This window comes from Oncorhynchus keta, chromosome 35 (assembly GCF_023373465.1).
Source record: "Oncorhynchus keta strain PuntledgeMale-10-30-2019 chromosome 35, Oket_V2, whole genome shotgun sequence".
Classification (NCBI taxonomy): Eukaryota; Metazoa; Chordata; class Actinopteri; order Salmoniformes; family Salmonidae; genus Oncorhynchus; species Oncorhynchus keta.
In genome coordinates this window covers 31,081,468-31,095,868 of record NC_068455.1, presented here as the reverse complement: position 1 = coordinate 31,095,868, position 14,401 = coordinate 31,081,468, and the positions used below count along the sequence as shown (strand labels likewise).

The 14,401-nt window shown below is 41.7% G+C and overlaps 1 protein-coding gene across 1 annotated transcript; it reads right to left on the bottom strand.

The window, feature by feature from the left end:
• Nucleotides 1-298: 298 nt before the first annotated feature.
• On the bottom strand, nt 299-9,375 carry LOC118368324 (delta-like protein 4). Its single transcript, XM_035752342.2, has 11 exons — nt 8,880-9,375; nt 8,446-8,709; nt 8,072-8,129; nt 5,635-5,898; nt 4,912-4,972; nt 4,601-4,731; nt 3,648-3,817; nt 3,100-3,316; nt 2,162-2,912; nt 1,823-1,931; nt 299-1,673 (listed from the first exon to the last, which is right to left on the bottom strand). Exons 1-11 carry the CDS (start codon nt 8,931-8,933, stop codon nt 1,668-1,670), a joined length of 2,085 nt encoding a protein of 694 aa, XP_035608235.1. The 5' UTR covers nt 8,934-9,375; the 3' UTR covers nt 299-1,667.
• Nucleotides 9,376-14,401: the final 5,026 nt, after the last annotated feature.

Sequence of the window (14,401 nt, the reverse complement as noted above, 5' to 3'; positions counted from 1 at the left end):
GGGCCTTATTTTCTGCATTCATGCTTACAGTAGTTAGAGAGGAGGCATATGATGATTTTCCCAGTGGTGTAGGGTCACACCCTAAAGTATCTGCCTGGTTTGTTAAGTAGCCTCTTTTCTAGATTGTGCCTCCTCCTTGTCTCAGTATTGTAGCTTATGGGGCAGACATCCAAGGAAACAGCTTGAAATGTGAAGTCAGTTGAAAGCGATATGGATGCTTAACAACAAGGGGCATAGAGAGATTGGTGTTCTTTTTGAGTAAAAACTTGCATACAAATACTGACCAATCTGTGTACCGTACTTTAACATGACATGTTTTAATATATAACTTTGTCCATATTTCTCACATTGCTGTCACATACAAAACTGTCCACTGAATGATTGTGAGCACATTGATTTAACATCACATTGACACGCATGCCTCTCACCACTGTGATTGTTATAACTGCTACAAGGTCATACATCATCTAGACAATGAAGCCATTTCCACAACAGGTGGTGGATTTCAACTGAAGGTTCTTGATCATTCCAATATCTAGGCAAATTTATAGCTTTATAGTTGACCAATTATACTCAACATGAAACCAACAAACAACAGTGTACCAGATATTTTTTCATTGTTTTAAAAATCAACAATCACAACAACATTAAAAAATAAATTCTACTTTTTGGGCATCAAATAAAAAAACAGTTGTACAGAGACTTCTACATTTATAAATATACATTATATACAAAATAATCTTATAAAACATAGAAAGACCAGTGCTTCGAAATATTTAAATAACTAGTGAAATACTAATCGTAAAAATAACATTATTGGTTCAGTGAAGTCAATTCTAATTAAAGGCGTCCTTGGTATGATAGTCACTTTTGTTTTTCTTTGTCTTCATTTCTGGGCAATGCTGCATAATAACAAGTAAATATTGCTTCTTCTTGAATACCCCTGGCACTGCATCGTGTATCGCATCAGTTTTTTTCTCTTAAATTTTCCCTTCATTTTTTTGTTGTGGACTGGATCCAAGAAGCTGGGCACCAATTTAGCTCTTTAACCCATACTTAAGGCTCTATGATTCGGGATGCATACATTATTTATCAACGTTTGATTTTTTTTTTTAAACAATTCATTTACAAAATTGACATAGGCCTTGGGTCTCAAATATTCTCATGAAATGAACCGTTTCCAGACGTTTTTATTCTCTCCTTGAAAGTTTATGAAACAAAGTCTGCCTTATTATATAGCACTTCACCAGGGTAGAGAAATGGAAGTAGCTGGCTCCTTCCATAGGCTTGTTGGCAGTAAGTTGATTGGTTGGTTGCTGATTATCACAATAAGTTGGAGTATCTCCAGACAGAGCCCTCTCATCCTGCAGATGGGCATGCTGGTATTAACACAGGCCTGTTTCCCATGGATATAGTAGGACGTTCTGTCAACGGGCTGAATCTGTCAGTACACACTGAGGGTGAAATGTCCAAAAGCCCACATTATTTCTCTATTACAGTGTGTTCAGTCCTTACATTTTATTGCATTCATAGAGCACACAGGATCGGTCCAGTTGTCAAGTTTTCAAGAGCAGCAATTTGCAGTTAAATTAAATCCCATCTATTTCTACACCTGTAAACAGTCCAGAAGATATCCATTCTTCAGAATGTCTGATACCATCCATGTATTATACCTAGGAGAAGAAAAAAAGGAAATCAGTTGAATCATTGGAGCAATGTAATGGAAACCTCAACTTTTGCATTGCTGATTGATGCCTGTTAATGACATGGTGTCAAGAGTTGCAGGAACATGTTCAGACGAAATGTGAAAATAAAAGCTTACCTCAGTTGCTATGACGCATTCATTCTTCTCCTCTGCTATCACAAACACAGACTGGTACATTGAATCTCTTGGAGAACATATCGTTGATATCCTACACTCTGGCCTTTCACTGTAAATGAAAAGTAAAACATGTCAACACTCAAGCACAAATCCAAACCACTGTCATTTATCAAACACTGGAGAATAGGAAGTAGGTCCAACTCTATCCAGGTTGTCATCTGCAAGCAGCATTTCAACCCACTAGGCACACACTGGTTTGAATCAACATTGTTTCCATGTCAATTCAGTACAAACTTGGAATATATGTTGAATTGTCATCTGTCCCCAATGGGAACTTACCTGTACTTTCTAGTCAATGGCATTTTCTCCTCTATCATCTTTTTACAGTTCTCATCTTTATGCTCTTCTGATGGTTCATCCTTGTACTCCTTGGAGGTTTTGTAGTCCAAGTGGTAGTTGATGTGTTTGTGGTTTTGGGACTTCTCCCTAAGACAATCCACCTCCACCTCCAGGTCCACCTTTTTGTTGGTGTTCTTCAGCTGCAGGTCAGATATGAGGTTCTCCTTCTGGACGTCTGATAGGTTGTTCATGGACTCTGAGTCCTGCTTCCTCTTCCTCTGCTGCTGGATGTGGCGCAGGACCATGGCCACCATGCAGATCAGCACCAGGAGCACCACCATGCCCACACCCAGGAAAATGGCTGCCCAGTGGAGCCTGTCCAGGGGCTCTCTGACGCGGCTGGGGCTGGGGCTCGGGGGGATGAGTAAAGGCACATCGTAGTACTGGCACTGGGGGCCACTGAAGTGGGCTGGGCAGATGCAGGCAGCAGGCTGGCCTTTGGCCCCGTCGGTACAGGTCCCACTGTTCAGGCAGGGTTTGGGGGCACAGCGGTCAGTGGGCTTGTCACAGTTGCGGCCGGTGTAGCCCAGGGGGCAGATACAGGTGTAGTCGTTGATGCGGTCCATGCAGCTGGCTCCGTTGGCGCAGGGGTTCATGGAACACTCGTTGATGTTGATCTCACAGCGTGGGCCAGTGAAGCCTGAGCGGCAGCTGCACCAGCGTGTGGTGCCGTGGATAACACAACGTCCACCTGAATAGAGCAGACCAGTGTTATCAGCGCACATCACAACCACTTTATGTTAGCTCTAATGTAGATGTCTCTAGAGAGAACATTCCAAATGGATCTGTTTGAGTAAGTGCTCTTAACTGACAGTGTACAAAATAAATCAAAGACAGTTCTTGTTATTGAGATACAGAGAGTGGAAACTATCACATACCATTTGTACAGGGCAGGGAGGTGCATTTGTCCACTTTCTTCTCACAATTGAGTCCAGTGAAGCCCCCTGGGCACTCGCACATGTAGCTCCGCCCGTTGTCCCTTTCTCTGCAATTCCCATGGAAGCAGGGTGAATCGGCACAAGTTAGCATTCTGTGCTCGCAGTGCGTCCCCTCGTACCCCTGCGTGCATGCACACCTATAGCCGTTCTCAAGGTCCTGTGGGCCACAGAGGGTCAGAGGTTATCACAGCCCACTGTCATAGGAAACAATTCCAGCAAAGATCACTGTACTGTTGGTTTGTTGCTGTGCTTCTCATTTCGATGCCTTTGCGACTCCACGTTATTATCTCATCATGCCACCTTTGCCCCCAGTTTGAATGACATTCATTAACAGGAGAGAGAGTATGAACTGGGTCAACGATCTGGCTATTGCTCTGTCTGTTGCATTTTTCTATACTGGCCCAGAGACATGGATAGAGGAAAAACAAAAACAGGAAAGACTGTGTGTGCTGTATGTTGTGGGAAACGGATAGGCTTTCCGGGCTTACCAAGCACAGGCCTCCATTCCGACAGGGCTGGCTGTCGCACTCCCTGACCTCTCTGTCACACGTGTCCCCTGTGAAGCCCGGCTGGCAGGTACAGGTGTAGCTCCCCTGGCCCGTGTTCATACAGGTGGCCCCGTTATGACACGGCTTGTGATGGGTACAATAGTTCAGATCTGTGGACAAATGCAGTGATGGAAAAAGTACCCAATTGTCATACTTGAGTAAAAGTAAAGATACCTTAATACAAAATGACTGAAGTAAAAGTGAGTCACCCAGCAAAATACTACTTGGTTTTAAATATACTTAAGTATCACAAGTAAATGGAATTGCTCAAATGCGCTTACGTATCAAAAGTAAACATAAAAGTATAAACCATTTCAAATTCCTTATATTAAGCAAGCCAGACAGCACATAAAAAAAAAATGTATTGGCGGATAGCCAGGGGTACACTCCAACACTCAGACATAATTTACAAACAACGCATTTGTGTTTAGTGAGTCCGCCAGATCAGGGGCAGTAGGGATGGCCAGGATGTTCTCTTGATAAGTGTATGAAATTGACAATTTTCCTGTCAAAATGTAGCAAGTACTTTTGGGTGTCAGGAAAAATGTATGGAGTAAAAAGTACATTCTTTTCTTTAGGAATGTAGTGAAGTAAAAGTAAAAGTTGTAAAAATATAAATAGTAAAGTAAAGTACAGATACCCCAAAGAAGTACTTAAGTAGTACTTCAAAGTATTTTTACTTAAGTACTTTACACCACTGGACAAATGTTTATATGAAAAACAGTTACTCCCCGCCACTCTTCTCCTTTCATAATCAGAATGCCTGATAACTCTTGTTCTTGCAATATCATAGGAACATGTCATATTTCTACCGTCATAAAGGATGTCCTGTGTTTTCTGCTGTACTTCTGTATTGTTTCACAGCAGAACCCAGAGGAGCCTGAGACACTGACCTTGGTCACAGAGGAGGCCCCCCCAGCCCTCTTTGCAGGTGCACTGCCAGGGCTGCTGACAGGTGCCGTGTTTACAGGACGGATGTCTCTTACACTCATCGCAGAAGGTTCCCTGCCAGCCCTCTCTGCATCTGTCACAGAAAAAACACAATACTTTCAGTACTGTGTGCATACACACATGCAGGCATATACACATGCAGGCAAGCATGCATGTAAACACACACACACACACACACACACACACACACACACACACACACACACACACACACACACACACACACACACTAAAATGACTATTGTATACTTACACACAGTCTCCTGGCCTTGAGCAATTTCCATTGTTTTTGCTGCACCCTTTGAGGCAAATTGCTGCATATAAAATTGAGACAAGACATGAACTTCATTTTTTTGGTCAACTCACTCAATAATACATCATAAACTTCTGGTTTGGATTAGGAATTACATTTCCACTGTTGTAGCATCAAACCTGTTACCTTTCTATTTATAAAGAAACCTTAATTTGCTGCTTCTGTGTTGTGTTGTATGTGACATTGATTTTGCATGGTTACAAGACTAGTGTTTAATGGCTGCTTAAGCCTGAGCAGATGCTTGCTCTCAAAAGAGGACAGCTGCCCCATTGTTGTCCGTAGGCTGTTAGAACCCTGTTTGCAGCTGCTGCCCTCCCGCTCAACAAAATAGACCTCAATTTAGTGACGCGTGGCAGATAATAATGCTGCGATTAACTCGGCGCGTGCTGCTCTTGCAGAACGCTACCCAGGATTATTCTACCCACGTGGCCAAAATGGTAAGATATCTAGGGATGAAGGGGTTGGGTTGGGAGGGAGCTACAGTTTTTATTTGCTCATCCTTGCCACTCCAAAATACAAATATGATCCAAGTCTTTCTACAGCAGCAGCATCTTGACACGATAGAAACCATTTTGCAAATAGGTCTAATTTGAGAAATATCATTTTACCACATAATGTGAAAAATCTTCAGAAACCCAGAACATTTCACTCTTGATTGCTTACGTTCTTCGCAGTATTCTCCCTTCCAGCCCGGTAGACATGATATTTGCCCTTCAGGGTTGCAGGTGTAGTGGCCAAAGCGGTCATCTCTTGGAGCACATATTTTGGAACAACTGTCCCCGTAGTAATTTTCAATGCAGATGAACCGGTATGAGTACCTTAACTCCGTCTGACCCCCACTCTGCACATCCTGGGACCACTCATTCCCTACTTCCAACTTTCTTTGGATGGAAAAAGAACTAATCAATAAGGCAGGGTTGTTTGTATCTGCGGGGATAGAGAACAAAACAAATCCGTCAAGATAGTGTGGCCTAACGTTCTTTTTTCATTGCCTTATCAAATAGGTATCATTGCATGCATACAGTCTATGCTTGTTAAAAAGATCAAAACAAACAATGCACATTGTTGTCTTGAATTATTTATCTCTATAAGATATACAGAAAGTAAATTTAATGCAAGTTTTCAGTTTATGATATACACTACATGACCAAAAGTATGTGGACGCATGCTCCTCAAACATCGCATTACAAAATCATGGGCCTTGATATGGAGTTGGTCCCCTCTTTGCTGCTATAACAACCTCCACTCTTCTGGGAAGGCCTTCCACTAGATGTTGGAACATTGCTTTGTGGACTTGCTTCCATTAAGCCACGAGCATTACTGAGGTCGAGCACTGATGTTGGGCGATTAGGCCTGGCTCGCAGTCAGCGTTCCAATTCATCCCAAAGGTGCTAGATGGGGTTGAGGTCAGGGCTCTGGGCAGGCCAGTCAAGTTCTTCCACACCAATCTCAACAAACCATTTCTGTATGGACCTCACTTTGTGCACGGGGGCATTGTCATGCTGGAACAGGAAAGGGCCTTCCCCAAACTGTTACCACAGAGCTGGAAGCACAGCATCGTCTAGAATGTCATTGTATGCTGTACCGTTAAGATTTCCCTTCACTGGAACTAAGGGGCCGAGACAAAACCATATTCCTCCTCCATCAAACTTTACAGTTGGCATTATGCATTGGTGCAGGTAGCGTTCTAATGGCATGCACCAAACCCAGATTCATCCGTCGGACTGCAAGGTGGTGAAGCGTGATTCATCACTCCAGAGAACAGGTTTCCACTGCTCCAGAGTCCAATGGCGGCAAACTTTACACCACTACAGCTGACGCTTGGCATTGCGCATGGTGATCTCAGGCTTGTGTTCGGCTGCTCAGCCATGGACACCCATTCCATGAAGCTCCTGACGAACAGTTCTTGTGCTGACATTGCTTCCAGAGGCAGGTTGGGACTCAGTAGTGAGTGTTGCAACCGAGGACAGGTGGTCCAGTTCTGTGAGCTTGTGTGACCTACCATTTCGCAGCTGAGCCATTGTTGCTTCTCAATGTTTCCACTTCACAATAACAGCACTTGCAGTTGACTGGGGCAACTCTAGCAGGGCAGAAATTTGACGAACTGACTTGTTGGAAAGGTGGCATCCCATGACGATGCCATGTTGAAAGTCACTGAGCTCTTCAGTAAGGCCATTCTTCTGCCAATGTTTGTCTATGGAGACTGCATGGCTGTGTGCTTGATTGTATACACCTGTCAGCAAAGGGTGTGGCTGAAATAGCCGAATCCACTAATTTGAAGGTGTGTCCACATACTTTGTATATATGGTTCATCAAGGACTGTGCGCTATTCTTCCAAATGGTTTAAGTGTACTGTGATTGAAATGTCCTATTCCTTTTTGTCAGCAAAACATTTTCAACCCATTATTCCCCTTCCAAAGGGAGCAAAAAGGTGTAAAATACAGGAAAGGCCGTCAGAGGCTTTTGGCAAGGTTTAGATATCCTCACTTAAGACTTGCACACTTTCCCACGCTTAAAATAAACCAAAGGAAGTGCGATTGTGTTGAAGACAGAGCATAAAAGAAGTGCTCTGTTGCACGTAACTCATCCTGACTCATGAACATCAACACGTTCACATTTCCAAGTTTTATGTAACTGCAAAATGTCTGTATAAATTACATGTATTTATACTACTTAATTATATAATTCTAGTGCGTAGAGCAGGGGTAGGCAACTAGATCCAGCCGTGGGGCGATTTTTGTCGGTCTCAGCCCAAAAAGAGATTGTATTTGAAAATAACAATAATTTTATACCTTGAGACACTTTCACATATGTCTCTTTTTTTATTTGTAGGAACACTTGGGAACATATTTCCTACATTAAACTAATTCTAGCTGAATTCCTGGTGATTTTACAGTATTTTTTTTACCAAAAAACTAAAATAATAGTCTTATTTTAATTAATTATTTTTACAAAGAACTTTGGGGAGAAAAACAAATTGATTAGCGGGCTGTTTTTGGCACGAAGGTCGCCTGTTGTCGACCCATGGCATAGGGAGCATTTTTCACACATCTGTAACAGTGCTTCCTAGCAGTGGTCATGTATGGCGCGCACTACTCACCTTCAGGTAGATCCGCTGAAGGAGAATACCATGCTTCAATGATTAGGGAAAACGAACCCTGGAAGGACATGTGGAAAAAAATAAGGGTCTACCTTTTAAACTATTTAATGTGTACAGATGCACATCTTTTTGTTACTTTAAAAAATATATAAATTGAACGATATGTGTAGACTAGGCTAATAACATGTTATGAAATCTAATATACTCTTGTTTCATATTATACACATCCATATCGGATAGTGCAGTCCTTGGATTTATACTTATGGACGCTCTTCACCACCTATCTCATTGCAAACACCGTTGTTCCATGCATCAATAGGCAGATACTGTATATTCTCAACCACTTCAATTATAGGCAGTGCATAACGTCTTACCGGCCATGCAAAGTGGGTGAGTGGCAGGCGAATAGGTTTAGTGAACGTGCCGTCCTCCATGACGCTGAACGAGTTGTTGCCTAGTACAGGTGTAACGACACTGCCGAAGTAGCAGTCACCTGGTGACACTATCGTCTGGTAGTTCTTCAAGCAAACTCGGAAAAAAGTTCTACAGGCTGGACTGCAAGCTACGCCGTTTGCCAGCAAACTTCTATTATTCTGAAACTGATGAAGATCAAGCTCGAATACACCAGATCCCAGAACCTAAAGGAGGATAATCAATTAATGCATATAAAACAATATTGCTTTGCAAACATTTACATAATGAATTATTCTAGGCGTATTATATGATATTTTATTGTGCATTACAACACTATTGCTGTGTCAACATTCAGGCATGAACGATTACAAAAATAGTTTAACTGTAAAATTACCTGCGTAAAAATCGTTATAACAATTGCGATGATAAAGGTAAACCAAGTTGCCATTCTTTTCCACAGATCGGTTCGTATCCTTTGAAAAATAACCTGTTCTCATCAGAGAGCTGCTATTCCAAGCAGTGATGGGATGATGAGGAAATATTAAATTAGGAAAAGGGAAATAAATCCTTCTTCAAAACCCTTTTGGACTAAACCCAGCTCCGCAATCCAATACGCGCAGAAGTTGAGAAACCTTTTTATCCAGACAGTGAGATGCAGGTTAAACGCATAACAGTAACGTCAATATCCACAGTTCAGTCATCCTTCTGTCTTTACCATGACCTTCCATCATGATCCCGCTGAAAAAGTGCTTTCTCTTGGCGTGTTGATGCAACTCTTGCGCTTTGCTTATACAGAAACACGCTTCTGGTGGCGCCAATATTGTTGTGAAAATGTGGCAGTACATCAGTCACAAAGCAGACTGTTTCTTAATGAAGGGTGTTTGATGTCTCGCTTACATTATATACTTGTGTACTTATTATGAATACTGTTAATCAATAAACGCCGCCCCTTTCCTTCCGAGCCTATTGCAACCAACCCTCATGTCACATTTTGCAACATCATATCATAGGAAAACGTCATCATGACACGTTTTTCCAAAATATATTTCAATTGGTCATGCTCCCAGCAGGCTTTGTGGTGCCAATGGGAAGAGATGAGCATCTACCAATTGACACTTATTTCAATACATGGAATTCAATGGGAAAAGCTGTGTCACATGGTTGATGCTTTTGTCAATACATTAGGGTCAATGGTAAAATGTGAGTGTCAACCAATGAACGCTTATGTCAATACATTTGAAGTCAATTGGAAAAGATGAGCATTAACAAATTGATGCTTATGTCAATACATTGCATTCAATGTGAAAATACAAGTGTCACATGGTTGATGCTTGTGTCATTACATTGTAGTCCATTGGAAAAGATGGGTGTCAACCATTTTTACATTTATAAAGGTACAGACTCAGAGCTTCAAAATTGTATATCATACACTGCAGTTGGGGGAAACATGGGGGAATTATGTTTCGTTGAAATTGGATAAACTTGTTATCCCACTTTGTAGAAAAGTAGGATAAAATGCCCTTGAATGATTTTCACACTTTCTCGAGCACTCTTCTTTGTTTACACCCCTATTCATTATTGTTCACAACCTCTTATGCCTCAGCCACACCAATCTCTTTAAGAATTGACATGTGGACTACTTTTCAAAAGTTTTGGGTCACTTAGAAAGGTCCTTGTTTTTGAAAGAAAAGCAAAGAAAATTGTGCATTAAAATAACATCAAATTGATCAGAAATACAGTGAAGACATTGTCAATGTTGTAAATGACTATTGTCGCTGGAAATAGATGATTTTTAATGGAATATCAACATAGGCGTACAGAGGCACATTATCAGCAACCATCACTCCTGTGTTCCAATGGCACATTGTTTTAGCTAATCAAAGTTTATAATTTTAAAAGGCTAATTGATCATTAGAAAACCCCTTTGAAATTATTTTAGTACAGCTGAAAACTGTTGTTCTGATTAAAGAAGCAATAAAACTGGCCTTCTTTAGACTAGTTGAGTGTCTGGAGCATCAGCATTTGTGGGTTCGATTACAGGCTCAAAATGGCCAGAAACAAAGATCTTTCTTCTGAAACTCGTCAGTCTATTCTTGTTCTGAGAAATGAAGGCTATTCCATGTGAGAAATATTTTAATGGACAAAAAGTGTGCTTTTCTTTCAAAACAAGGACACAAAACTTTTGAATGGTAGTATATATATATATATTGTTATTTTGGTGTGTAGAGGGAACATCAGTTACTCTTAAAGTATTTGTTTTTGCAACACTTACTCTTAAAGTATTATGTTTTTGCAACACTTACAAAACTACCTCTAGCTCTGACACAGAATATTTGTTTCTCAATTACATTTTTTCTACATCTTAAAGAAGACAGGAAAAAATATTTACTTGTATGTATGGCCTACAACAAATACTTGTGTAGGTTACTATGGTCTCTGTGGACAAGTTAAGGTTTCAGAGGCTACTGATGCCACAATAACCCTACCAACACATTACAAATACTACTGAGAGATGCATCTGGAGCTAAAGAGATGCATTATGTAGAGTTGGACATTAGTTTTGAGTTTAGGACCTGTACAGGATGCAATTTAGGAAGTGTTGCATTTTTACAATGTTGGATTAAAAATCTCCAGGAACATGGGGCTCCTTACCGGCCCTGTAGGTGCGTGGGCCCGAGGGCGGGTGCACCCACAGCCCTCGTGCTACATCTGCTTATCTCTATCGCTAACCCTAGCTTCATGTTCACTTCCGGCTCAACCCTAAAATGTGTCTAAACCTTGCTTCATTTGCACATCTTGGCTCAACCCTAGCCATATCCCTAGCCCTAACTTCTTGTCCACATCCCAGCTCAACCTTAACTCCAACCTCCACCCTATCCTTTAGGCTAGGGTTAGAGTTAGAGTTGAGCTGAGCCAAGATGTTGAAGGTTAGGGTTGAGCCAAGATGTGGAAACGAAGTTAGGGTTATGGCTAGGGTTGAGGTTAGAGTAAAGTTTGAGCCAGGATGTGGCCATTAAGCTGGGTTAGGGTTAGGTTTGAGCCAGGAGTGGAAATAAGGCTAGGTTTATAGTTGTGCTGCGATGTGGACATTAATCTATGGTTAGGGTTAGGGATGAGCCAGGAATGGATATGAAGCTAGGATTAGACTTACGGTTGGGGTCAGGGTTGGGCTTTGGGTTAGGGTTAGGGTTAGGGTGGAGGCTAGGTTTAGGGTTGAGCCAGGATGTGGAAGGGAATCAAGAGTTTGGTTAGGGCCAGGGTTAGGGTTGAGTTGGGAGTGGACATGAAGCTAGGGTCAGGGCCTCAACCCTAGGCAACAATTAATGATTTACTTGCATGGACCAAATCAAATAAATATCCTGCTTAAACAACAGGTGTAGATTAACAGTGAAATGTTTACTTCCGGGTCCCTCCCAACAATGCAGAGAGAAAAATAGAAAGTAATAGAAAGACAACACGAGGAATAAATACACAATGGCTATATATATGCAATGCATTCAGGAAAGTATTCAGATCCCTTAATGTTTTACACATTTTGTTACGTTACAGCCTTATTCTAAAATGGATTATATACATTTTTCCCCTCATCAATCTACACACAATACCCCATAATGACAAAAGCCAAAATACGTTTTTAGACATTTTTGTAAAAAGACAAAAAACAAAACAGAAATATCCTATTTACATAAGTATTCAGACCCTTTAATCAATACTTTGTTGAAGCACCTTTGGCAGCGATTACAGCTTCGAGTCTTCTTGGGTCTGACGGTACAAGCTTGGCACACATGTATTTGGGTAGTTTATCCTATTCTTCTCTGCAGATCCTCTCAAGTGCTGTCAGGTTGGATGGGGAGCGTTGCTACACAGCTAGTTTTAGGTCTCTCCAGAGATGTTCGATCGGGTTCAAGTCCAAGCTCTGGCTGGGTCACTCAAGGACATTCAGAGACTTGTCCCGAAGCCACTCCTGTGTTTCCTTGGCTGTGTGCTCTGGGTCATTGTCCTGTAGGAAGGTGAACCTTCGCCCAAGTCTGAGGTCCTGAGAGCTCTGGAGCATGTTTTTATCAAGGAACTCTCTGTACTTTGCTCCGTTCATCTTTCACCCGATCCTGACTAGTCTCCAAGTCCCTGCCACAGCATTATGCTGCCCCCACCATGCTTCAGCATTGGGATGGTGCCTGGTTTCCTCCAGACATGACACTTGGCATTCATGTGCCTTTTACTGAGGAGTGGCTTCCATCTGGCCACTCTACCATGAAGGCCTGATTGGTGGTGCTGCAGAGACGATTGTCCTTCTGGAAGGTTCTGCCATCTCCACAGAAGAACTTTGGAGCTCTGTCAGAGTGACCATTGGGTTCTTCGTCACCTCCCTGACCAAGGCCCTTCTCCCCCGATTGCTCAGTTTGGCCAGGCGGCCATCTTTAGGAAGAGTCTTGGTGGTTCCAAATTTCTTCCATTTAAGAATGATGGAGGCCACTGTGTTCTTGGGACCTTCAATGCTGCAGAAACGTTTTGGTACCCTTCTCCAGATCTGTGCTTCGACACAATCCTGTCTTGGAGCTCTATAGACAATTCCTGCGACCTCATGGCTTGGTTTTTGCTGTGACGTGCATTGTCAACTGTGGGACCTTGCATTGATAGGTGTGTGCCTTTCTTAATCATGTCCAATAAATTGAATTTACCACACATGGTAACCACACAAGTTGTAGAATCATCTCAAGGATGATCAATTGGAACAGGATTTACCTGAGCTCATATCAAGTCTCATATCAACGGGTCTGAATACTTATTTACATTAGTTATTTCTATTCTTTATTTTTAATAAATTAGAAAAAACACACGAGCAATGGACATTAGACCAGTGGAAATTTGTCCTTTGGTCTGATGAGTCCAAATTTGAGATGTTTGGTTCCAACCGGCGTGTCTTTGTGAGAGGTAGACAAGGTGAACGGATGATCTCCGCATATGTAGTTCCCACCGTGAAGCATGGAAGAGAAGGTGTGATGGTGTGGGGGTGCTTTGCTGGTGACACTGTCTGTGATTTATTTAAAATTTAAGGCACACTTAACCAGCATCGCTACCACAGCATTCTGCAGCGATAGGCCATCCCATCTGGTTTACGCTTAGTGGAACTATCATTTGTTTTTCAACAGGACAATGACCCCACACACCTCCAGGCTGTGTAAGGGATATTTGACCAAGATGGAGAGTGATGGAGTGCTGCATCAGATGACCTGGCCTCCACAACTATCCGACCTCAAACCAATTGAGATCGTTTGGGATGAGTTGGACCGCAGAGTGAAGGATATGTGAGAACTCCTTCAAGACTGTTGGGAAAGCATTCCAGGTGAATCTGGTTGAGAGAATGCCAAGACTGTGCAAAGCTGTCATCAAGGCAAAGGGTGGATACTTTGAAGAATCTCAAGTATAAAATATATATATATATTTGTTTAACACTTGGCTACTGCATGATTCCATATGTGTTATTTCATCATTTTGATGTCTTCACTATTATTCTACAATGTAGAAAATAGCAAAAAGATCAATAAAAACCCTAGAATGAGTAGGTGTGTCCAAACGCTTGACTGGTCCTGTATATATGTTTTTTTTAACTTTACGCATGTTTTTGTTTTTGCATTTGATTATGGTTGTGTGTTTCATGTAAACTGAGTGTTAATTACCCTGCTCGTGTTTTGTTTATTTCTATTAAATAAATGCCCTGTAAAATACCACAGCCCCCTGCTCAACCATCCAATAGCCCCATTACATGACCTTCACTGGAAGACAGCCAATTCTGGAAATTGAAGTGGAGGTAAACTGTAGCCCTACTCATTGTATATTAGTTGAACCAAAACAGCTATGTTTATTGATCTTATAGTATCCACACAAGCTATTAAATAACTTTCTCTCTTTCGTTTT